The sequence below is a fragment of the Linderina pennispora genome (genome assembly GCF_002104995.1).
Source record: "Linderina pennispora strain ATCC 12442 chromosome Unknown DL89scaffold_5, whole genome shotgun sequence".
NCBI lineage: Eukaryota > Fungi > Kickxellomycota > Kickxellomycetes > Kickxellales > Kickxellaceae > Linderina > Linderina pennispora.
This window is the reverse complement of record NW_024468253.1, coordinates 320,890-339,906: the sequence shown is the minus strand read 5'-3', so window position 1 is coordinate 339,906 and position 19,017 is coordinate 320,890. Positions and strand designations below refer to the sequence as shown.

The following is a 19,017-nucleotide window of genomic DNA, read 5'->3' as shown; positions in this document are numbered from 1 at the left end:
AAGTGGATCTAAACCGGCCCAAAAGTTTTTAGAAGCCCTTGTACTTTTACGCTCTCCTGTTAACTGCTGGACCTGGAAGATGCGCCTTTCTTTTGGCCTCTTCATCAATCGGTTCCATTGGTTCTGTGAGGAGGGCCAGAGTGACGCAGGGCTCAGTCACTTTTTGGGTCCTACCGCCGCTTTGTTAAGTTGGCCTTCACTTGTCCGTGGGAGGTTTTTCTTGGGATAGCGGCTACAAATCTCTATTTAGATACCGACAGGCTCTTGATGCTCTTGGAGAACATTGGCACGCTGTATCCGCCCGGACAGTCCTCGTCATACTGCTTCCATGCGCCCTGATCGAACACGCATCGCTGGCTGCCGTTGAGCTGGAACGTCAACGACGTCTTAGCATTGTGCTGCACACTGTATTCAGCGCTCTTTCGTAACAGCTTTTTGCCTTCGTCGGTAGCCACGCAGCGGACAATCTGCTGCCAATGCGAGAGTGGCCGCAGACAGCTCGCGAAATGCAACCATGTGCCGATCTGCTCGACTTTCTTTTGCTGGCAGAGAACGAAGTCCAGAGTGTCGTCGGTCGTTGACTTTTCTTGCACGCACAGTTGCTGGATATTTCCAAGGCACTATGTTTGTGGAACTTTAGCTGTGCAGCGCTGTGCATTCTGGATTGTCCGTGTTGCTCATGCCTACCTCAATATCGCCGTGCAAACAGCTGGCGCCATATGTGGCATTACCATTAGGCGTCGCAATGTAGTTCACTCTAAGGTCGACTGCCGAGTGGTTATCGTAATCTAAGACATGTATGGAGTTAGGGCTGATCTGCGTGCTTTTGCAAAGCCAGCGTATAAACCAGACACTTACATACTGCTGCCATGTCCCTCATTGCCTTTGCCGCATCTACAAGAACACAATTTATAAGTACCACTGGCCACACACAGCATCATACTCAACACGCACATATACGTTCCTGGGCAGCGAGACATGATATACACGTCCATCTTGACCTTGTCACAAAGGACAAACGGCAATATTGCAATGGATAGAATAATATATTTGAGCATTGTTTTAGCTACCAGCCATTCCTGAGACAAAAGACGGTATGAGCATAACATACCGCTTCTCCTTAATATTTACTTCTTGGACGGATATTGCTATTACTGCATGGTAGAATATACGTTGCAGCTAATTTATAATGTCCTGTGTCAAAGCAGTGGCTAGTGCTCAGCAAAGCAGTAGTCGCTATGGTGGTATTGGTGCTTGCACGACTCGAGGAATGACGTCCATGTGCTGCCAGCGCCTGATCACGAAATACCCTAATCTCGATCAGTATAGCGCAAAAGATCGAAAATGGGCACAGTGCGTGCCGCGGCCAATTTCAGCTCCACATATCCACATTTCCCAGCCAATTCAACCTATTTTGTAAAAATGAGAGTCCATTTAAAGGGCGGTGTGTGGAAAAACACAGAGGACGAGATCCTCAAGGCAGCGGTTATGAAATACGGCAAGACGCAGTGGGCGCGCATCTCTTCACTGCTGGTGCGCAAGACGCCGAAGCAGTGCAAGGCGCGCTGGTATGAGTGGCTCGACCCCAGTATCAAAAAGACCGAGTGGTCGAAGGAAGAGGACGAGAAGCTTCTGCACCTGGCCAAGCTGATGCCCACGCAGTGGCGGACCATTGCGCCGATTGTCGGGCGCACGCCTGCGCAGTGCCTGGAGCGCTACCAGCGGCTGCTGGACGAAGCTGAGGCGCGTGCCAACGGCGAGGATGACGAGCTGGCTTTGCGCGGAGAGACGGGCGGCGAGGGCCAGGCGGCAAGCGATGCGCGCAAGCTAAGGCCTGGCGAGATTGACCCGAACCCAGAGACCAAGCCGGCTCCGGCCTGATCCAGTGGACATGGATGAGGACGAGAAGGATATGCTGTCAGAGGCCCGTGCGCGGCTGGCCAACACGCAGGGAAAGAAGGCGAAGCGGAAGGCACGTGAGCGCCAGCTGGAGGAAGCGCGGCGGCTAGCGACACTGCAGAAGCGGCGTGAGCTACGAGCGGCTGGCATTGAGCTGAAGCCAAAGAAGAAAAAGAAGAACGCAGCAACGCATGCCGACTACAATGCGGAGATCCCGCTTGAGCAAAAGCCACTGCCTGGGTTCTACGATACCACCGAGGAGCTGGCCCGCAAGACTGATGGTGCACATGCTTTGAAGGGGAAGTTCCTGGATAGCCTGGAGCGCAAGTCGCGTACGGAGCGCGAAGAGGAGGAGAGAGCAAAGGCGAAGCGCAAGCGCGAAAACAGGAGCAAGGGCGACGGGATTGCATTTGTGGCAGAATCGGGGAAAGGGGGTCATGATGTGTTTGCAGCCAGGGAGGAGGATGAGCAGATTTCGAAGCGCAAGAAACTGGTGCTGCCCACACCCCAGGTCAATGACGCCGAGTTGGAAACCATTGCCAAGATCGGTCAGCAGGGCGACCTGGCTCGCGAGCTTGTCGGCGATGGTGAGGGAGAGTCATCGAGCGCCTTGCTTGGCGACTACTCGGATACGCCGACCATGGCCACTACACGCACCCCGCGCACCCCAGCCCAGTCAAACCGGATAATGAACGAAGCACTGGACTCAGCGCACACAGGCTAACCAGTGGACGCCGCTCCTGAGCAACACCGAGTCGCCTGCGCCCAGCATGCCCACAGCCGGCCCTGGCACTGGCTTTGACGGCGTCAAGCCCAGAGGGACTGATATGGCCACACCTAACCCGTTTGCGCAGTCACTGCCAAACCCCGCAGCACCTGGCTCTCAGACAGCTGTGCGCGACCAGCTCGGTCTCAACACACCAGCACAGAATGTTGCATCGACGCCACGGGAGCAAAAGATGGCCAGCCGCGGTTTGCGTGAGCAGCTGGCGCGCAAACTGGCGTCGCTGCCCAAGCCCAAGAATGAGTTTGAGGTTGTGGTTCCCGATGTCGAAGTGATCAAAGGAGGAAATCCAAGTCGGACCCCCAGATGCGGTCGAGGATCAAACAGATGTCGAGAGCCGGCTGGCCAAGGAGCGGGAGGAGCGGGAGGAGGCAGAGCTGCGGCGGCGTAGCAAGCCAGTGCAGCTCAACTTGCCCCGGCCCGACGCTTTGTCGTCGGAGATCCTCGCGGTCAGCGTTTCTTCGGGGCTTCCACCGTCGGTGCTTGAGCTGATCAGCGACGAGATGCGCTCGATGATCCTGGGACGATGCGCGCAAGCATCCGGTCCCCAATGCTCCAGTTTTACGCGGTGCCCGATCGGCGGATGCGGAGCTTGAGGAGATCTCTGACGACCTGCTGGAGCAGGCTCGCGCAATGGTTGCGACAGAAATCGAACAGAATATGCCACAGGAGATGAAGCAGCTGTTTGAGAGCGCGGGCAAGGTGCTTGCTGCTACAGCGTGGGCATCGGCAGAAAGGTCAGAGACATGGCTGCCAGCCGCCAACAAGTATGTGGCCACCTCGGAAATCAGCAATGGTGAATGGATTGAAAAGTACAGTGTCGAGCTGGCGCAGCACCGCGAGCTAATGGCTGCTGAGGCAGCGCGTGCAACAAAGGCCGAGCGCAAACTGGGCATCACATTGGGAGGATATCAGGCAAGGGCAAAGGCACTCACGGACAAAATCATTACGGCGCACAAAGATTTTGAGCAGGCCAAGCTCGATAGTGAGGCATTCGCCAGTCTTTATACGGCCGAGCAGGCGGCTATTCCAGCACGCATAGAAAAGGCAGAAGAAGAGCTGAAGAGGGTCCAGGGCTCGCGAGGGCATGCTGCAGGCTGAGTATCAGGACACTCGTGGAGAGGCGGGATGCCCTGAAGGCACAGCTTGCGCAGGAGCCTGCACCAGCGCAGTGACAGCAGCGCCTCTGCCATGCGGGGTAGGTTAGAGATCTGGAATACACCATTATAACCCCTGCATTCGTTCAAATTCTGCGCCAACATGCTCCCTTTCACAGACCCACGCTCGTACATCCGAGACCACATGCACTTCGGAATGGGCGGCCCATGGGACAAATGTAGCATTGGGCCTCTCTGATGTGAAACGGAAATCCAGCATGCTTCTTTCCATGCCTGATTTGACTTCGTCACCCCCCCGGATGGTTGGTTTGTGTGGTGTCTCGATTACATGTGGGCAGCGATGTCCTAAGAGCTACCCCTTCTCTCCCATTTTTATACTCTATTAATAAAAGAAGTCCCTGACGTGTCACGCAGGTTGCGACCAGATGGTCTACACCTAGAATCCAATATGACTAGGTAGCTTGCCTCGGCTGTGTCTTTACATTGTCTCTGCTTTCCGCTCTTGCATAGCACATACTCCTTCATTTTTTTTTCATACGCATTTCCATTTTCCCTCTCTTCAACTGCATTCCTTGCCTATCTGCTACGCAATACTTTCAATGCATGTGCAGACTATTTTCATAGCTATCCTGCTATCCCTGCTTAGTTTCTTAAGCGTCGCTCAGGCAGGCTACTGCAGAGCACAGCATATCCTCGAAGCCTGCCTCGCACAACAGACACGGCAGTTCAAAATGTGCGAATATGACAATTGGGACTGCAAATGCAACAGCCAGAAGAAGATCCTGACCTGCTACGACAACTGCCCGGACTCTGAGAGCCGCACGACGCAGGAAATGCAGGTCCAGATCTTTTGCGGCGCCGCGCGCGGAAAGGATTACAATGAGGACCTGCTTGAGCATATGACTAAGCCGGCCAAGGCCGGGGTCGAGCATCCGGCTATTAGCTCGACCAAACCTGCTCCACCGCCACCACCGGCGCCAAAGCCTGCTCCAACCACTGCCGATCAGGATGATGATATGGTGAGGGACTTTGGTGGACTGAAGCCTGCAAGGGGTGGGCGGGGGGTTGGCCCGAATGGGAACGGCGGAGTGGTGCTGGTGAACGATAGTGCAGCGGCGAGGCAGGCAGCTGTTGGTGTGTTGGGTGCAGTTGTCGGCTTGGCCACATTTGCTCTAGCCATTTGATCCCTTAGCTGCGCTGAAAAAGCAGCTCACTCATCCCCACCATGCGTATAACGTACCAAGCATATCTACAATTTGCATCGCCTTCAATCGTAGCCCTTTCAGGTAATGTCCAATAGCTGGATTCCATTAAATTCTACTGCCTATGCATACTTTTCTCCTTCATACACCACATCGGTTGGTTCTTTTTGACCCCGAAGCGGACAAGTCACTTCGACACCACCATGGCAAACTAATCGTATATATCCGGACCCAGGTCCTCCTTTTCTTTTCAATTGCCTCATCTTTTGTGCAAGGGTTTAACAGCATCCATAAGGTCTTGAGGCCGTTTCCAGGAGGCTTTTAATGGGAAGGTTGGTTTTGGACCGTGAGCAGAGAGCATGTTATCCAGGACCACACATTGGAAGCGTGGATGGTCGATGTGACCGCAGTTGATTCTTTCCCAAGGCAAGTGGGCGCTTTGGTCGATATAGTCCAGGACTGCATTGACGACTTCAGAGTCGAAGGATGGAGTGGTGGATGGGTCCAGGAGTTTAGCGAGTTTTTCACGGTGTTCAGTATTATAATCCATAATTTGGTAATACAGGTATTGTTTATTTAAGCGCCAGATGTGACTTGAAAAGGGACAAGGGATCCATTAGAAACCGATAAAAAAGACCCCATGTTAATGTTAGAAAGATAGAGCGCGGCTCAGAAAGCCGATAAATCCACCACAGTTAGATCAAAAGACCCACGAGGATTCCTTGAGCCTTGGCCAGGGTGAAGTGCTTGTCAGCAATATAGCCTTTTCTGTCGTAATATGGTGATATGCTATGTCAGGGCTAAACTATTGCAAAACAATGCTATTCTGAGCGCTTGGTAAGAATCACACGACAGTCGCGCTTTGGGTCCACAGGTTCAGTAACAAGTATATGTACTGACTCCATTTTCTTAGGGAAACCATTCGCATCCAGGATATCTGGCCCGAGATGGGTATAGTCCTCAGGCAACGCCATATCGAAATCTTTCAGCATATTCGACAGGATGGTTAACATCTCGATTTTGGCAAGATGGCGTCCAGGACACATGCGGACACCAGGGCCAAAGGTGAACAGGTTGCGGTGCGCTTCGTCGTTATTGAGGAACCGGGCCGGATCGTACTTTAGCGGGTCAGTCCATGCGCTAGCATGGTGGCTGACACCAGGAAAGTTGACATAAATCTCCATACCTGGAGGGATGAAATGGCCCTGAAGAGTGATACCACCTGGAGGCGAAACACGGGGAAGATAGCCACCGCCTACAGGGCAGAGGCGAAGCGACTCGTATAGACACGCTTTGACGAACGACAGCTTGCTTCTGGCTTCAGCATAGGTGATGACATGGTCAACTGGAAAGTTGCTGCGGACCTGATCTCTTGCCTTAGCATAGATCTCGGGGTGGACCATCAGGAGGAATATAGTCCATGTGAGTGAGACCGACGAGGTATCGCTGCCTGCAGACATGGCAACGATTGATTCAACCTTGACCTGGAGGTCGTCCATGGTAGTCTTCGATTCGGGATCCTCAGCATCAATAAAGGCCTGAAGGAGATCCACAGGCTTTTCTGCACCGACACGAAGCAGCTCCTTGCGGCTGGCAATTGCCTTGTCGCAAAATTCGGATAGGCGTTTGAACTTCGCCTCTAGGGGTCGGAGAAGCAGTGAGAACGGGAAGTATTTTGTGAGCGGGACAGCTGCACGAGTGCCATGCAAAATGATGGTTGCGCTGGCCCACTTGGCCACGTCGTCGTTGTTGTGCTTTAGACCGTTGAACTCTTGGCCAAAGGCCAATGCGCCGATAGTATCGAAGGTCGCCAGAGCAAAGTCTTTCATGTAATTTATGCTGATCTTGCCGTTGGGACTGTGGGCAATTCGTTCCTCCCACGCATTTTTCAACGCAAGATACCCGTGTTTCAAGATTGCAGGCTCCATCTTCCCCAGGTACACCGGATTGAAGTACGGTCCCAACTGGCGTTTTCGCATACCAACAAAGGTCGGATCCATGGCACTGACGGTGTTTGGAATTCCAAAAACGTTCAGCGCTTCATAAAAGCTGGATTTGAGGAAAGCATGCGAGCCAAAAACAGTACGAATATCCGATGGGTTCGAAATCGCCACAGCATTGGGCTCCAGCACATAGAGGTCGCCGTACGTGTCGTACTCGTGCTGCGCGTAATGTCCGATTTTGCCAATCATGCTTATTATCTGGTTGCGCTTGCTTGTAATGCGTGCAAGGAAAGGGCCTGGAATATGGCGGAGGGGCGAAAAATACAGCGCATAGATGGCTTTGTAGCCTAGTAGACCAGCTGCAATAGATAATGTGAACTTGACGAGGACCAATGCCCCTGCAATGGTCTAGCAAGATATACAGGCCGATGAAAAAAGACACTGGAGAGTACACCCATCAGAAGTAGAGTGCAAAAGTGCTAAGGTGGCGATGAGATAATAAGACAAGGGGCATGTGGCCATCCCCCTTCGCCGTTCCGAAACCCAAGAGTTCAGCAGGCAACAAGCAGCTGCAGATTCATGTACCAACAAGTAGGATGTGCAATGGACTCGACAACTTTGGCGCAGGGAAACTAATGGCGGTCTTGATCATGGCAGCTAATTTGTGATCGGCAATCATGGAGCTCGAATATTGCTGGTTTCCTTGAGGTTGCTTCACCAGTGCCTACGACCGCTCTTGCCTCTCTTTCTCTCCGTGTTATACCAGTATATACACTTTGTGCTCAATATCCTTCTCGCAATTAATAAAGCGCGCACGACTCACCTATCAAGCCATCCAGATCATGCATGCCGTGGTCAGACAGTGAGGGGCTGCATGGGGATAGCAGGCAGGCAAAGATTTCGGTGGAAGCACCAGCCGCAACGTCTGCTGAGGAGACAGTCGCAAAGCCAGCGCCTCAATCCACCACTTTCTTTCAGACGTAAACAAATGCTGGTATCACTGAATTCACTACGTCTGAGTGGAGGGAGTTTGATGGTGTAGTCAAATACCGGCTCTGTGACTTCCTTGTCAACGAGATTGGCCAGTCGGGCAGGGTCATCCACCTGACATCGTTTACGGATGCAAATAGTCCAGCGCCATCCCAAAGATGGGGATGACCTGGAGGTGCCTGAAGACCCAAAGGAAGCATTTGAGGAGGTATTAAAGCATATGGTAGAGATCCTGGGTGCCAAGGACGCACAGCATATAAGAACGCTGCTAGAGTCCGGTGAGGACACAGAGGCAGCGTTTGTGCTGAAGCTGGGACCTGGATAAATACATATGCACACGTATTTACAGGAGTGACAAACAACCCTTTACCTACTGGTGTCTCTGTCAACACGCAGATCCGACAGATGATGCTCAAGCGGGTGTCGCCCAACTCCAAGCCGAAGAGCGGACGCCGCCCGTGGAAGTATGTGGGCGATTTCTGCCACTTTGTGATGCAGAAAGAGAAACTGCGATTCGATGGACATTCTGAACCAGCTGGCGAAGCTTCTGCGTGTCAAGCCTGGGGTGCTTTGGCATGGCCGGCACAAAATACAAGCGCAGCGGGACAGTACAAAGGTGCTTGTCATTCCAAGATCGAGCATAGCTGGCTGATCTGGGTGTCGCTAAAACTGCAGAGTGCTAGGGTCTGGCAGTTTCAGCTATGCACCCCGCGACTTGAGTCTCGACGATTTTTCTGGCAACCCGCTCCAAATTGTCCTCAGGTTTGTTAAAAGGAGCCGATCCTGCGTCGCTGCAGCTGGTGTTGGACAGAATCACGAATGCAGGAAGTTATCAATTACTTTGGCTTACAGTGGTTTGGCAGCAGCAGCATGCTGTTGCAGGCCGTGGATACTGAGGTGCTGAAGGTCAGCTGGCAAAAGGCTGTTGATCTGTGGTTCTCATGCCGCGCGAGGGCGATCAGTTCAAGGTGGCCAAGGCGTGTGGCATGTGTGGTCTCGCCTATTCTTTGCATACAAGTTCAGCGCAGCTATCGGCATCCGCACATATGCACTGTACCTGCGTCGGGCTTCTGTAGCTGATCTGGCTAGCTGTGTTCTACTTTGTGTCTATGATCCGCAACGTCACCTAATCGTTTAATGAGCGCATCGAGTCGATTGTATGCTGCATTTTGGCGCTCGCTATTATTCTATTCATTGACCCTGATCTGCACATTGCCTCCCAAGTATCCACTGAATCAAAGCTATCGAGTTGCCAACACACGGTCGAACACCTACCCTTACACGGTGATGGACGACGGTGATGAATGAATTCCAAAAGGGCCCGGCGTTCTGAGATGGTCAGAGCATTGCAACATCGAGCAATGCGCATCAGCACTGGACTAAAGCATCAGCAGCATACGCATGTCTAGTTTCAATATGAAATGTCTACAAACGCGCTGAATCTCCAATTGCAATCATTAAGACCACCACCAGCCCACTAAGTCAAACAAGCAGCACCAGAGGCGCTGGAAGGACCATCCGGGTGTCAGTACCAGTCCCAAGGTGTATCCCGCTTCACCGCAAGCTGCGCCTTCGATTCATTCATGAACCAGGCCCGTGCAAACCACAGGCTTGCCGCGAAAACTCCGGAGCAAGTTTGGTCCAGATCCCAGTGCTGATCATGGGCAATTGGAGTGCGCCGATGGCCCGACACCTATGCGTCCGATTCGTGGCAAGGGATGGCGCGACAAGTTCAAGCACCATGGCTTTGAAGGTATATCTGGATCGACGAAATTCCGGACATCGTCGATGTGCCCGTTCTGCTGCGAAAAAGTCGCTGCAGACATTCTGGCATGTTCCCAACCCGCGGTCCCTACCAGAGATCGAAGAACCCAACTGTGAAGTGCCATGGCCTTCTCCGCTGTACAAGTCGAGTCATGCTAAGCGGGCCATGGCACAATAGCAGGACGGAGCCTATTCGGCTCGGACTCTTGAAACCGCGATCTCGCAGCAGTTCTAAACTTCAGACTCATTTTCCAATCACTCTGTGATTCAGGCAGTATTCCTGAACGGTTCTGTCGCTTCTACGGCCATTGCTGCCGATACTTCTGGCACCACCCCTGCAACAAAGAACCTGCGCAAGAGGCGTGGACCAGCTGCAGGTGATTCTGCTGCCAGTAGCAGCGAGCCAGCGCTGAAGCGCCTGCGCTGAGCAGCCACCAGATGGAGATGTCCATGACCGCATTGCACCAACAGCATCCAACACGTTCAAATGACTGGTTCGCCGTGATGCTCTTATCGACGTGTCAACCCATGCGACTAGCAGCCGAGCTTCGCATCGCGAGCAGAGTATTTCTAGTAATGTTAAATATCACATATGGACGGAGGCGTTTATTACATAGTTTCAATCTAGTGACGCCGCTTCGACACGCCACCATGGCTTCTTCCCACCTAGCTGCTTCTTGTACCACGATTTGCCTCCATTGACATTCCTGCGATGAATATCGACCGACCTTTTGCTTGAAATACGACCTTGCATCCTTATCAGCCAACAGCTCAGTCTACCAAGTTTCCACGTCGTTCCTTGCGGGTCAAACGTGCTGAATAGAACTCGCTCGCGTCCTCTACCACTGTGCCCATCTCAAAGTATTTCGGCAGCTTCTTGCCTACGGCCTCCTTCTTATAAAAGCGCTTTGGATCAAGCACACCACGCAGCTGCAGTACCCGCAGGTCATTCTTGATTGCATCCGTCAGCACCGGCGCCTTCATGTTGAACCACTTGCGGCCGGTCGTCTGCTCACGCTCTTTTTGGATCTCGTGTGGCAGTTTCTTTTTGATCGTCGGATCGCGTTTCTCTCGCCGCCTGGAGGCGCGAAGACGTGGAAGAGTCTGCACTGTAGAGCTTTAGTCGGGATCGAGTTTGGCAGGACCAAACGGGTTGGTGTGTATCAGCGGGAGCTCGGAGGCTGTGTTGGCGTCCAGGCGCAATTGCACGGCAAGGGCTGCGGGCGCAGTGTCCTTGCTGTGCTTTTTCTCCGTTTTCTGCGCAGCAGCGTCAGTCTCCTCTTTCTCTGTCAGGAACATCTTTGGCCTGGCTTAGCAGGTAGTCGAGGTCGCTGTCATCGGTTCTGAACAGGTCGGGCATTGTAACACAAATTTGAAGGAATGTGGAAAAGAAAAATATTTTTTTTCGCTGGCTCAAACGATTTTTTCCATTTTAAACTGGCTTGATCTTGTGGCCCTGATATAGACAGATGAAAATCTGCCGATTAGCGATAACAAGCCCTGTGCCTCTTGGGCTAATTTAACATTTGGAACTAGAACCAATTCAGTGCTTCTGTTTGTACAAATTCAAGTTCTCTGGGCTGTCTTGCTCTTTTCTAGTCCGTCCCAATTCACCTGTTCTTTTCTATATTACTTTTAAAGTTCATTCGATTCACAGCCAACCAAAGATGAGCGGAAACGTTGGAGTCAAGGCCACGCGCGAGAACCTTTACACGGCGGATCGGTCCGGTACGTAGAATGACCCGAATTGAGAAAAGCCGCCTAGGTCCGACTGGACAGCTACTAACTACTTTTGCACCGATAGCTATGTTTGACGAGAGGGACCGTATTGTGCGCGAAAAGTGGGTAAAGATCATGAAGCTGCGCATTCTGCGCGAGAAGCTCAACGAGTGCTACCACCGCGAGGGCGTAAATCACATGCAGAACTGCCGCGGCCTGGTTCCTGCGCTACCTGAACGATCTGCCTGAGGCCCAGATCGGTAGCCGCCCGCCATTCCTGAAGGAGTAGAAGGTGTTTCTTCCCAATATCTTGTTTCTCTTTTATTTACAACATAGCAAATGTCACTACTAAAACAGCCATATTGCCGGGGGAGGGGTAGATGGGGCTGGCTATCCAATGGGATAGGAAAAGGCATGTAAGGTGTGAGACCTTGCCCCCACATGCGCGTCGCTGTGCAGCTGGGTATGGCAGGCGCGAGCATCAAGTGATGTGTGGCCTTGTCTAAATACGAATTTCCTAAGCCGCTCTGTCTTATTTGACATCGCTTTTCCTTCGCTTTCCTTGTTCCCCAAACATTTTTCTCTATTCTTAGCCCTTCAGTTCTCATCACAATTTGAAATGGTCTTCTCGTTTCTGAAGCAACAGCCGGAGCCCACGCCGGTGAACCCCGCAGAGCTTCTGGCAGAAGCACAAGGAGTTCATCGAAAAAGAGGACTTTGAAGGCGCTCTGGACCAAATTCGACGAGCTCTGCGCCCTCCCTGTGCAGTCTCCGCTGCCGCTTCTCTCGCGCGCCACCTGCCGCCTGCAGGTGAAGAAGTACGAAGGCGTGATCGAGGACTGCGAGGAGGTCCTCAAGTTCCTGAACACTGACATTGCTGCGCACGACGCCGAGGGCTGCACAACAGGTACACTCTTTGGCGCTGTTCCGTATGGCCAAGGCGTACAAGGAGCTGGGCCAGACCGACAATGCCAAGAGCGCACTGATGCGCAAGAATGCGATCGAGCATAAGCTTGGTCGCGATCGGCTTTCCGACGAAGCCGACGGCGGAGATTCCGGCAACGAGGTGGAGTCGGAGCAGAAGATTGCGCTCGAGTGGAAGGAGAAGGGCAATGCCGAGTACAAGAAGGAGAACTGGAGCAAGGCATTGGAGTGCTACAAGCATGGAATCAGCTACGACATGTACAACTCGAAGCTCCACAGCAATGCGTGTATGACACTTATCAAGCTGCGGCGCTGGGCGCAGGCGCTGAAGCACGCTGAAGCAGTGTATTGCGCTGGAACCCAAGTGGGTGAAGGGATATTACATGAAGGGCGTGGTGCTAAGTAACGAAAGCCGGCTGGAGCTGTCGCGCGATGCACTAAAGCAGGCGCTGGAGTTGGAACCAGGGAACACGAAGGTCAAGGAGCTACTGGAAGAAGTCACGGAGCGGATCGAAGTACGTCGAGACGAGGCTGAGGCGCCGCAAAACATGCCAGGACGGTCGGGGAGAAGAAGCAGGAAGGCAGCAAGAAAGAGGAGCATGAGAAGGAGAAGGAGAAGGAGAAGGAAGAGGAGCCCGTTGAAGAGGATGTGGATAGCGATGAGGACTACTGTGATGATGATAGCTGCAAGACACCAAGGAAGCTTCAGCTCAGGATTTCGCGCAGAGACATCGTCGGACACGTGCATCGAGCTCGGTGCTGCTGCGCTGGGCGTGGTGCTTGTCTGGATCCTGGTGACTCGCAGTGAGTAGACTACTTTTCCACAAGACCTTTCAATATATTCGCATGCATCATCATCGCTATATTTGAGTCCATAGCCATGCCATATTATGCAGCTATATCTCGATATTAGTGCCCTTTATGCGCAGGCATACCAGCACCTTTTCCGGTCGAAGGATACAGCCAAACGCATGGGCTTGTTTGCCATGTAAATGCCGAAGTGGAGGCCATGGGCAGATCCCAGCCCTGGCCAGATCGCGAGCATCGATGATCATGGTAATCGATCACCCACCGTCCAGATTAGGTTAGCTTTTTTTGCCAGCTGGCTGCCAAAATTTTCCAATTCCTGGAGCTGAAGAAGCGTGCGTGGCAGGCGGAGAGAAAACCTTTCTTCTTCTCTTCAGACTTTCACTCTCATTCTTTTACACAGCCCCTCTTTTTCCACCCTTCGCGTGTAGCTACTTTAGAATAATGGTAAGCGTCCGTGCTTGTCTAGATCCCATGCCATGCTCGCGCCTTAAATGATGATCTACACTACTCAGCTCACTTCGAAACAACAATATCCATGAGACTACAATCGTGAAATACTGAACACAAGCAGCACACAGTCCGTACCTTTTGCATGGTGGATGCAGCAAAAAAAAAAACTCCTGTACTAACTATGCAGCCTGCGTTTTACTGTCCAACTATAGCCCGAAGTCAACCCCAAGGCTTTCCCTCTGGCCGATGCCGCGCTGACCAACCAGATCCAGGATCTGGTGCAGCAGGCTTCGCACTACAAGCAGCTGAAGAAGGGCGCCAACGAGGCCACCAAGACCCTGAACCGCGGTATCTCTGAGTTCATTGTCATGGCCGCCGACTGCGAGCCGATCGAGATCCTGCTGCACCTGCCCCTGCTGTGCGAGGACAAGAACGTCCCCTACGTTTTCGTTCCCTCGAAGGCTGCTCTGGGCCGTGCCTGCGGTGTCTCGCGCCCCGTTGTTGCCGCCTCGGTTACTACCAACGAGGCTTCGGACCTCCGCCCCCAGATCCAGGCCATCCGTCTCCAGATCGAGAAGCTCCTGATCTAAGGCGCTATTGAAAATTGTGTGCTGATAGCCATTTTGATTGCGTAGACATCCCTTTTCTGTCCATCGGGGATTTGGCCAAATGATGCACGTTCTTTTGTAACATAGAATGTGAACCAACCCAACCTAGCAGTACCCCAGTGTATGTGTGATATGTGTATTGAGGTTGCCAAAGTAGAGAGATACGGTTCGCTACACTGTCCCAAACACAGTAGCAGCCAGCCATGGTCATCTGCCAATAGGTGGTTGGGCATGCGCACCAGTCCCCCTTCTACTCCTGCATCAAAATGCTGCTGCTGCTGCTTGGAATTGCACTGGGTAGCTTTGTTGTATCTTGGGCTGCCTCTTCAAAACCACCAGAGACCAGGCAGTTCTTGTTGGGTCACCTGCACGAAGGAAATGATCTTGCTGTTCCAAGAGTAGTGTCTTAGCGTGGACTAGGTGTATTGCAGGAGTCCCCTCTGCAAGCGTTCTACCCAAATAAGTATTCCATACGCTGTCTATGAAGATGTATGGAACAGTAGTCAAGAAGAGAAGTGCCTGAACGCCAGATACAGGCCAATCGGTGGCTTCCAGTATGAGCTCAGCGGCGGTAATGCTATGAGCTTGGTTTAAGATTACAAGCACAGTATGCCTGCTCCAAAACCTGCCGCAGCCTTGTGTGTTGGTGGCTGCGATTGACAACTGCTGCGTAAGACATAAGGCGTTGCTGGTGCGGAATAATACCACATTCACGATCGCAAATGCCATGATGATAGCTTTCCTTTTCCCTTCACACTATTCAATTTTCAACCCCACATAAAGATGAATTTCCTTGGTTTGCATATTATTACTATCGGACTACTAGTGTTCTACGCCAATGTCACTGCAACGACAGAACCAAAGCCCACTTTGTATGTCTTTGGTGATTCGATGTCTGACATTGGCAAATTTGGGCAATTGGTGTACGGGATTGCACCAAGATATCCGTACTGGCAGTACAGATTCTCGAGTGGCCCGTGTGGGTCGAGTACTTGGCACTGTTATTGGACTATAAGCAAGACAATATGGCTATTGGAATGTCAACTGCTAATAGAACTCGCGGCTGGCACCTGTCCTTTGCTCCGACCCGTATATTGCCCTCAACACTCGACCAAATACACAGCTTCAAGAGACTGACCTTGGACTTCAAACTACAGACGGTATCCGCCAAAGACATCGTTGTGCTGGAAATTGGGGCAAACGACTACCTCTTTATGCTTGACGAGATAACCAGCGGCCGTACTAGCCCTGCAGAGTTTGCTCATGATCTTGTATCCGATGTCAAGCAGCAGGTTGGCCTTCTCCAACAAATCGGATTTTCGAACATAGTAATCACAAACCTGCCACTTATGCAGTACATGCCTGCTGCCCGCTACCTGGACTGCGAAGTTGTTACTGCCAGGGTAGTAGAAAGCTACAACAGCGAGCTTTCCCGGCAATTCAGTAACTGGGCACAGGTGTCAGGGCTAAACTCATTTATTTCCATTGATATGGCTAGATTCTTTGAACTGGCAATAATGCCAAGCATATCCAGTGCCTTAGGTCTCGTCGACACAACATCATCCTGTGTGGGTGCAAATATCTTCAACTTGTTAGAGCCGTCCACCAATAGGACAGAAGGGATAATGAAGTTATTTATCGACCCATAGGAAAATATTCGGTGCAAGGATCCTGGTACACACTTCTTTTTTGACATTGCTCATATGAGTGAGCGCGTACACCGGCTTTTGGGGTATTATGCTGCGGAGGCTGTCTCTGCAGAAACACATGGCCAGTCATATGAACTAACGGATAAAAGGCTGCTGGAGCTCATATGTAGGAACAAGCTGAACTCACCAGCCCCCAAACCAGCGGCTGTTTAGTTTGATTCCAGAACCATTTGCTTTCATTTAGCATCTCAGGTTGACTGTCAGATATAAAACGGGCCTTTTGCGAAAAATTGAATGCAGGAAGTAGGGGCATGTGAAGCTGGTTGCGTCATATTCAGTGGTCCCACCATCCCCCTTGTTTGGTGGAAACTGGGGACATTGAAAGCTGATCCATCAAGTTTCAGGGAGGATTACCCTGTCTTTTCTATCTCAGTAGGCTGGCACGGCAGGGGTTGTGCACAAAACACATACCTATGTCATGAGTAGGGACGTATCCCTATACGAGAACTGGCCATGGTACCAACAGGCTACCAGCCTACTTCCTTGCAGCCAAACATCACTTTATCATCACCCATGTACTCCCCCTTTTCACTAGGGGCTTGGGCCAATTGAGGAAAGTGGTCAGTGCCATGTTGGTCCACATGTTACTACATCAAATGCCGACAAGCTTGCTGCTTGCTGCTTTTGAAAACTGCTGATTGTATGTTTAGCCAGTGTGTCTAAGGGTCACTGGGCAATCCCCATATGGGGCTGGCGGTGAGGATTGGGACATGGAGGGTCGGTTCTGGAGATGTCTTTTTTGCGAGACATACAAATGATATCAATTAATGATATGTGGTGATCACACCACAGTCACTCAAAGCCAATGCTTATGCGACTCAGCCGATCACAGATGATGAGACTGATTCATCACCCTAGGCGAGGCCACATAGTTAAGGCTATAAAATAGACACCGGATCACTCCAGGAGTGACCGGGAGGAATCATCTCTTCTTGTTTAATAATATCAACTGTCCTATCAATTGATTAGTGCTGGCGAGTAGACGAAGCTCGTGACCTTTAAATAGGGTCGCGACAGATAGACAATATGTACTATGACGGATGTAATGTGCGGGAATAATTATGGCTCTCTGGCTTCAGACCTCCTCAATGAAACCAGTGTTTTGAAAAAGCAGCCACGGCCATGAAAGCCCTTTGCGAAAACAACCTAGGCATCAGTGCTTCCAGCTATATATCGTGAGAGGCAGCCTGGGCAATTGAGTCTGGGGACAGGCTATATGTGCTAGTGGCAGACATCACATGCAATTCAAAAAAGAGGGGGTCGTGTTGGACTACTGACAACCGGGCTGAGACAAAGACAAAGCCGCCCCATTGAATGCATATGCAAAGAGAAATTGGACCAACATCGCTGCATGCTTTGGAAAAACAGAACTCAAATGAGAATGCATATTTGTTTGTAATTCCAAGAATCCAACTAGCCGCCTGCGGCTCCTGAACCATTTTTGAAAATCCCCACGGGCCACTGCAGCTGCGGAGTATCGCGCCCATTTTAACCATGCCAGACGGACCTATTCCGCACATGTCACAGCCAATAGGGGCTAGGGTGGTTGGCCCGTCTGCAAATCGGCTGTAATTTCTATGCCCGACCTGAACGCTATATACGGCAACTGGAAGCACAGAGGTACAATAGCAACACAGCTTGCATCTAAACGAAAAACAGAGGCTGTTCACCCTGTCGCAGATTCGTTTTGATAAATACAGCAGCCATGCGGCCTCATCCCAGGCCAGGTTCCTTCAGATCATCACCGCCTCAATTGTTGTCCAGGGCTCCGTTTATCTGGTTATAGTACTCTCTATTTCTCATCATGAAGTTTTCGCTTGCTGTTATCGCTGGTATTTTTGCCGTTGGTATTCAGGCAGCCACTGTTAAACCCACTTTGTACATCTTTGGCGACTCGCTCTCAGATGTTGGTACTCTGAAGAAACTTACCTTTGGTCTCATCCCTCCCAAGCCATATTGGAACGGACGCTTCTCATCAGGCCCCGCATGGAACGAATATCTGTCCCTCAAGCTAGGGATACAACTTGTACAACAAGGCTGTAGGTGGGGCCACATCTGACAACTCGATCACTCCGTCGCTGCCATTTGGTCTGCCCGTCCAGATACCTAGCTCCCAGGACCAGATCAACTGGTTCAAGTCAGCCAACCCGAACTACTCGCAAAGCAACATGCGCTATGCAGACATTGCTGTTCTTGAGATCGGTGCCAATGACTTTCTCGTGAATCTGTTCTCACTTGCGGCAGGAACTAAGACCCCTGAGTCGTTTGCAGAGCGCCTGTCCAACGAAGTAATCAGCCAGATGGACCAGCTCAAGGCCATTGGTTTCCGGAATATCGTCGTGCCCAATCTGGCCGCAATCCAGCTTACGCCTCTGGCACATATGCTCAAGGTCCAGGGGATCGCCAACACCACTGTCACGTACTACAACAATATGCTGGCACAAAAGGTTGCAGCGTGGAAAGCAACGGCAGGAATCGGGTTTGTTACTGTTGCTGATGTTGCAAAGTTCCTGGCGGTCACCCAAATGCCCTCGGTCACAGGTTGCTCTCGGACTAGAGGATGTCAGCACGTCTTGCGTCGGGGGCAATCCTTCTGGACTTTGTCGAGACGGACAACTTCCTTGCCTGCTCTCATCAACTTCTTCATGGATGCCAAGAACGCCATCATGTGCAGCAATCCCGGGACTAACTACTTCTTTCGACCCAATTCACCCCGCTGAACGCATCCAGCGCCTGTTTGGATACTTGGGCTTTGAGATGGTTAAGACCACTCTTCAGGGTGGTACATATGATATTAACGAGGCAAATATCCTTAACATTATCAAGACCTACAGCTTGAACAGTCCTGCCCCGAAGCCAGCCAGCATCTGAAGCCAGATTTAGCTTCGATAGTTACCAGCTCTTAATCTTTCACACAATTTTCTGAATGTAATTTGTACCCATGCTACCTGATCATGGAGATAATTCTAGGCGTACATTCCGATTCGTATGTGGCTCCTATGCAGTTTTCCCGACAAATGCAAGCCAATGCCTGTTCACATTCTCTAGCATCTTTGCATACGCAAATAATTTGCACAGCTCGGGGAAATGATTACTA

At 51.5% G+C, this 19,017-nt stretch overlaps 12 protein-coding genes across 12 annotated transcripts; 8 read left to right on the top strand and 4 right to left on the bottom strand.

Moving 5' to 3' along the window:
* Positions 1-179: 179 nt before the first annotated feature.
* On the bottom strand, positions 180-1,073 carry DL89DRAFT_266774 (uncharacterized protein). The gene is made up of 4 exons (XM_040887224.1): positions 965-1,073; positions 859-894; positions 688-788; positions 180-620 (listed from the first exon to the last, which is right to left on the bottom strand). The coding sequence occupies exons 1-4, from the start codon at positions 1,056-1,058 to the stop codon at positions 243-245; spliced, it is 609 nt and encodes a 202-aa protein (XP_040744154.1). The 5' UTR covers positions 1,059-1,073; the 3' UTR covers positions 180-242.
* A 358-nt stretch (positions 1,074-1,431) lies between these two features.
* Positions 1,432-4,203, top strand: DL89DRAFT_266772 (uncharacterized protein; the record flags this gene model as incomplete). The annotated part of the gene is made up of 6 exons (XM_040887223.1): positions 1,432-1,747; positions 1,887-2,574; positions 2,645-2,939; positions 2,965-3,162; positions 3,221-3,751; positions 3,805-4,203. Coding segments are annotated over 6 exons (2,082 nt in total), but the record flags the coding sequence as incomplete, so codon positions are not given.
* A 97-nt stretch (positions 4,204-4,300) lies between these two features.
* On the top strand, positions 4,301-4,985 carry DL89DRAFT_322029 (uncharacterized protein; the record flags this gene model as incomplete). Its single annotated transcript, XM_040891320.1, has 1 exon — positions 4,301-4,985. Exon 1 carries the CDS (start codon positions 4,401-4,403, stop codon positions 4,983-4,985), a length of 585 nt encoding a protein of 194 aa, XP_040744152.1. The 5' UTR covers positions 4,301-4,400.
* A 600-nt stretch (positions 4,986-5,585) lies between these two features.
* On the bottom strand, positions 5,586-7,441 carry DL89DRAFT_266771 (cytochrome P450). Its single transcript, XM_040887222.1, has 5 exons — positions 7,389-7,441; positions 7,331-7,354; positions 5,923-7,305; positions 5,854-5,898; positions 5,586-5,829 (listed from the first exon to the last, which is right to left on the bottom strand). The coding sequence occupies exons 1-5, from the start codon at positions 7,402-7,404 to the stop codon at positions 5,825-5,827; spliced, it is 1,473 nt and encodes a 490-aa protein (XP_040744151.1). The 5' UTR covers positions 7,405-7,441; the 3' UTR covers positions 5,586-5,824.
* A 258-nt stretch (positions 7,442-7,699) lies between these two features.
* DL89DRAFT_266769 (uncharacterized protein) lies at positions 7,700-9,372 on the top strand. Its single transcript, XM_040887221.1, has 6 exons — positions 7,700-8,214; positions 8,286-8,400; positions 8,441-8,501; positions 8,533-8,552; positions 8,612-8,702; positions 8,762-9,372. The coding sequence occupies exons 1-6, from the start codon at positions 8,067-8,069 to the stop codon at positions 9,014-9,016; spliced, it is 690 nt and encodes a 229-aa protein (XP_040744150.1). The 5' UTR covers positions 7,700-8,066; the 3' UTR covers positions 9,017-9,372.
* A 914-nt stretch (positions 9,373-10,286) lies between these two features.
* On the bottom strand, positions 10,287-11,083 carry DL89DRAFT_266767 (Fcf2-domain-containing protein). Its single transcript, XM_040887220.1, is given in 4 exon segments — positions 10,287-10,447; positions 10,481-10,770; positions 10,846-10,978; positions 10,998-11,083. 4 exon segments carry the CDS (start codon positions 11,058-11,060, stop codon positions 10,367-10,369), a joined length of 567 nt encoding a protein of 188 aa, XP_040744149.1. The 5' UTR covers positions 11,061-11,083; the 3' UTR covers positions 10,287-10,366.
* A 420-nt stretch (positions 11,084-11,503) lies between these two features.
* DL89DRAFT_218656 (uncharacterized protein) lies at positions 11,504-11,656 on the top strand (the record flags this gene model as incomplete). The annotated part of the gene is made up of 1 exon (XM_040884353.1): positions 11,504-11,656. A coding segment is annotated over one exon (153 nt), but the record flags the coding sequence as incomplete, so codon positions are not given.
* Positions 11,657-12,350: 694 nt separating this feature from the next.
* DL89DRAFT_256777 (uncharacterized protein) lies at positions 12,351-12,749 on the top strand (the record flags this gene model as incomplete). The annotated part of the gene is made up of 1 exon (XM_040885471.1): positions 12,351-12,749. One exon carries the CDS (start codon positions 12,351-12,353, stop codon positions 12,747-12,749), a length of 399 nt encoding a protein of 132 aa, XP_040744147.1.
* Positions 12,750-13,821: 1,072 nt separating this feature from the next.
* DL89DRAFT_222360 (ribosomal protein L7) lies at positions 13,822-14,193 on the top strand (the record flags this gene model as incomplete). Its single annotated transcript, XM_040884583.1, has 1 exon — positions 13,822-14,193. A coding segment is annotated over one exon (372 nt), but the record flags the coding sequence as incomplete, so codon positions are not given.
* Positions 14,194-14,389: 196 nt separating this feature from the next.
* DL89DRAFT_136126 (uncharacterized protein) lies at positions 14,390-15,088 on the bottom strand. The gene has a single exon (XM_040883375.1). It carries the CDS (start codon positions 14,938-14,940, stop codon positions 14,473-14,475), a length of 468 nt encoding a protein of 155 aa, XP_040744145.1. The 5' UTR covers positions 14,941-15,088; the 3' UTR covers positions 14,390-14,472.
* Positions 14,977-15,993, top strand: DL89DRAFT_266766 (uncharacterized protein). Its single transcript, XM_040887219.1, has 2 exons — positions 14,977-15,190; positions 15,232-15,993. The coding sequence occupies exons 1-2, from the start codon at positions 14,995-14,997 to the stop codon at positions 15,858-15,860; spliced, it is 825 nt and encodes a 274-aa protein (XP_040744144.1). The 5' UTR covers positions 14,977-14,994; the 3' UTR covers positions 15,861-15,993.
* Positions 15,994-17,668: 1,675 nt separating this feature from the next.
* Positions 17,669-18,864, top strand: DL89DRAFT_266765 (uncharacterized protein). Its single transcript, XM_040887218.1, has 4 exons — positions 17,669-17,826; positions 17,936-18,436; positions 18,462-18,522; positions 18,595-18,864. Exons 1-4 carry the CDS (start codon positions 17,725-17,727, stop codon positions 18,789-18,791), a joined length of 861 nt encoding a protein of 286 aa, XP_040744143.1. The 5' UTR covers positions 17,669-17,724; the 3' UTR covers positions 18,792-18,864.
* Positions 18,865-19,017: the final 153 nt, after the last annotated feature.

Excerpts from the sequence above, each read along its gene's own strand:
- DL89DRAFT_266774 (XM_040887224.1), bottom strand. The coding sequence starts at position 1,058 with ATGCTCAAATATATTATTCTATCCATTGCAATATTGCCGTTTGTCCTT. Across the intron at positions 895-964 it reads TATCATGTCTCGCTGCCCAG|ATGCGGCAAAGGCAATGAGG; the intron begins GAACGTATATGT and ends GTGTTCTTGTAG. Across the intron at positions 789-858 it reads GAGGGACATGGCAGCAGTAT|ATTACGATAACCACTCGGCA; the intron begins GTAAGTGTCTGG and ends TACATGTCTTAG.
- DL89DRAFT_266771 (XM_040887222.1), bottom strand. Across the intron at positions 7,306-7,330 it reads TTGCAGGGGCATTGGTCCTC|CTGGTCTACTAGGCTACAAA; the intron begins GTCAAGTTCACA and ends TATCTATTGCAG. Across the intron at positions 5,899-5,922 it reads AGATATCCTGGATGCGAATG|TACATATACTTGTTACTGAA; the intron begins GTTTCCCTAAGA and ends AAATGGAGTCAG.
- DL89DRAFT_266769 (XM_040887221.1), top strand. The coding sequence starts at position 8,067 with ATGCAAATAGTCCAGCGCCATCCCAAAGATGGGGATGACCTGGAGGTG. Across the intron at positions 8,553-8,611 it reads CGCAGCGGGACAGTACAAAG|AGTGCTAGGGTCTGGCAGTT; the intron begins GTGCTTGTCATT and ends CTAAAACTGCAG. Across the intron at positions 8,703-8,761 it reads TCCAAATTGTCCTCAGGTTT|GAAGTTATCAATTACTTTGG; the intron begins GTTAAAAGGAGC and ends TCACGAATGCAG.
- DL89DRAFT_266767 (XM_040887220.1), bottom strand. The coding sequence starts at position 11,060 with ATGCCCGACCTGTTCAGAACCGATGACAGCGACCTCGACTACCTGCTA. Across the intron at positions 10,771-10,845 it reads GATACACACCAACCCGTTTG|AGAAACGCGATCCGACGATC; the intron begins GTCCTGCCAAAC and ends CCAGGCGGCGAG. Across the intron at positions 10,448-10,480 it reads AGGAACGACGTGGAAACTTG|GTCGTATTTCAAGCAAAAGG; the intron begins GTAGACTGAGCT and ends TAAGGATGCAAG.
- DL89DRAFT_136126 (XM_040883375.1), bottom strand. The coding sequence starts at position 14,940 with ATGGCATTTGCGATCGTGAATGTGGTATTATTCCGCACCAGCAACGCC.
- DL89DRAFT_266766 (XM_040887219.1), top strand. The coding sequence starts at position 14,995 with ATGAATTTCCTTGGTTTGCATATTATTACTATCGGACTACTAGTGTTC. Across the intron at positions 15,191-15,231 it reads CAGATTCTCGAGTGGCCCGT|ACAATATGGCTATTGGAATG; the intron begins GTGGGTCGAGTA and ends ACTATAAGCAAG.
- DL89DRAFT_266765 (XM_040887218.1), top strand. The coding sequence starts at position 17,725 with ATGAAGTTTTCGCTTGCTGTTATCGCTGGTATTTTTGCCGTTGGTATT. Across the intron at positions 17,827-17,935 it reads TTGGCGACTCGCTCTCAGAT|GGATACAACTTGTACAACAA; the intron begins GTTGGTACTCTG and ends CCCTCAAGCTAG. Across the intron at positions 18,437-18,461 it reads ATGTTGCAAAGTTCCTGGCG|GTTGCTCTCGGACTAGAGGA; the intron begins GTCACCCAAATG and ends CCTCGGTCACAG.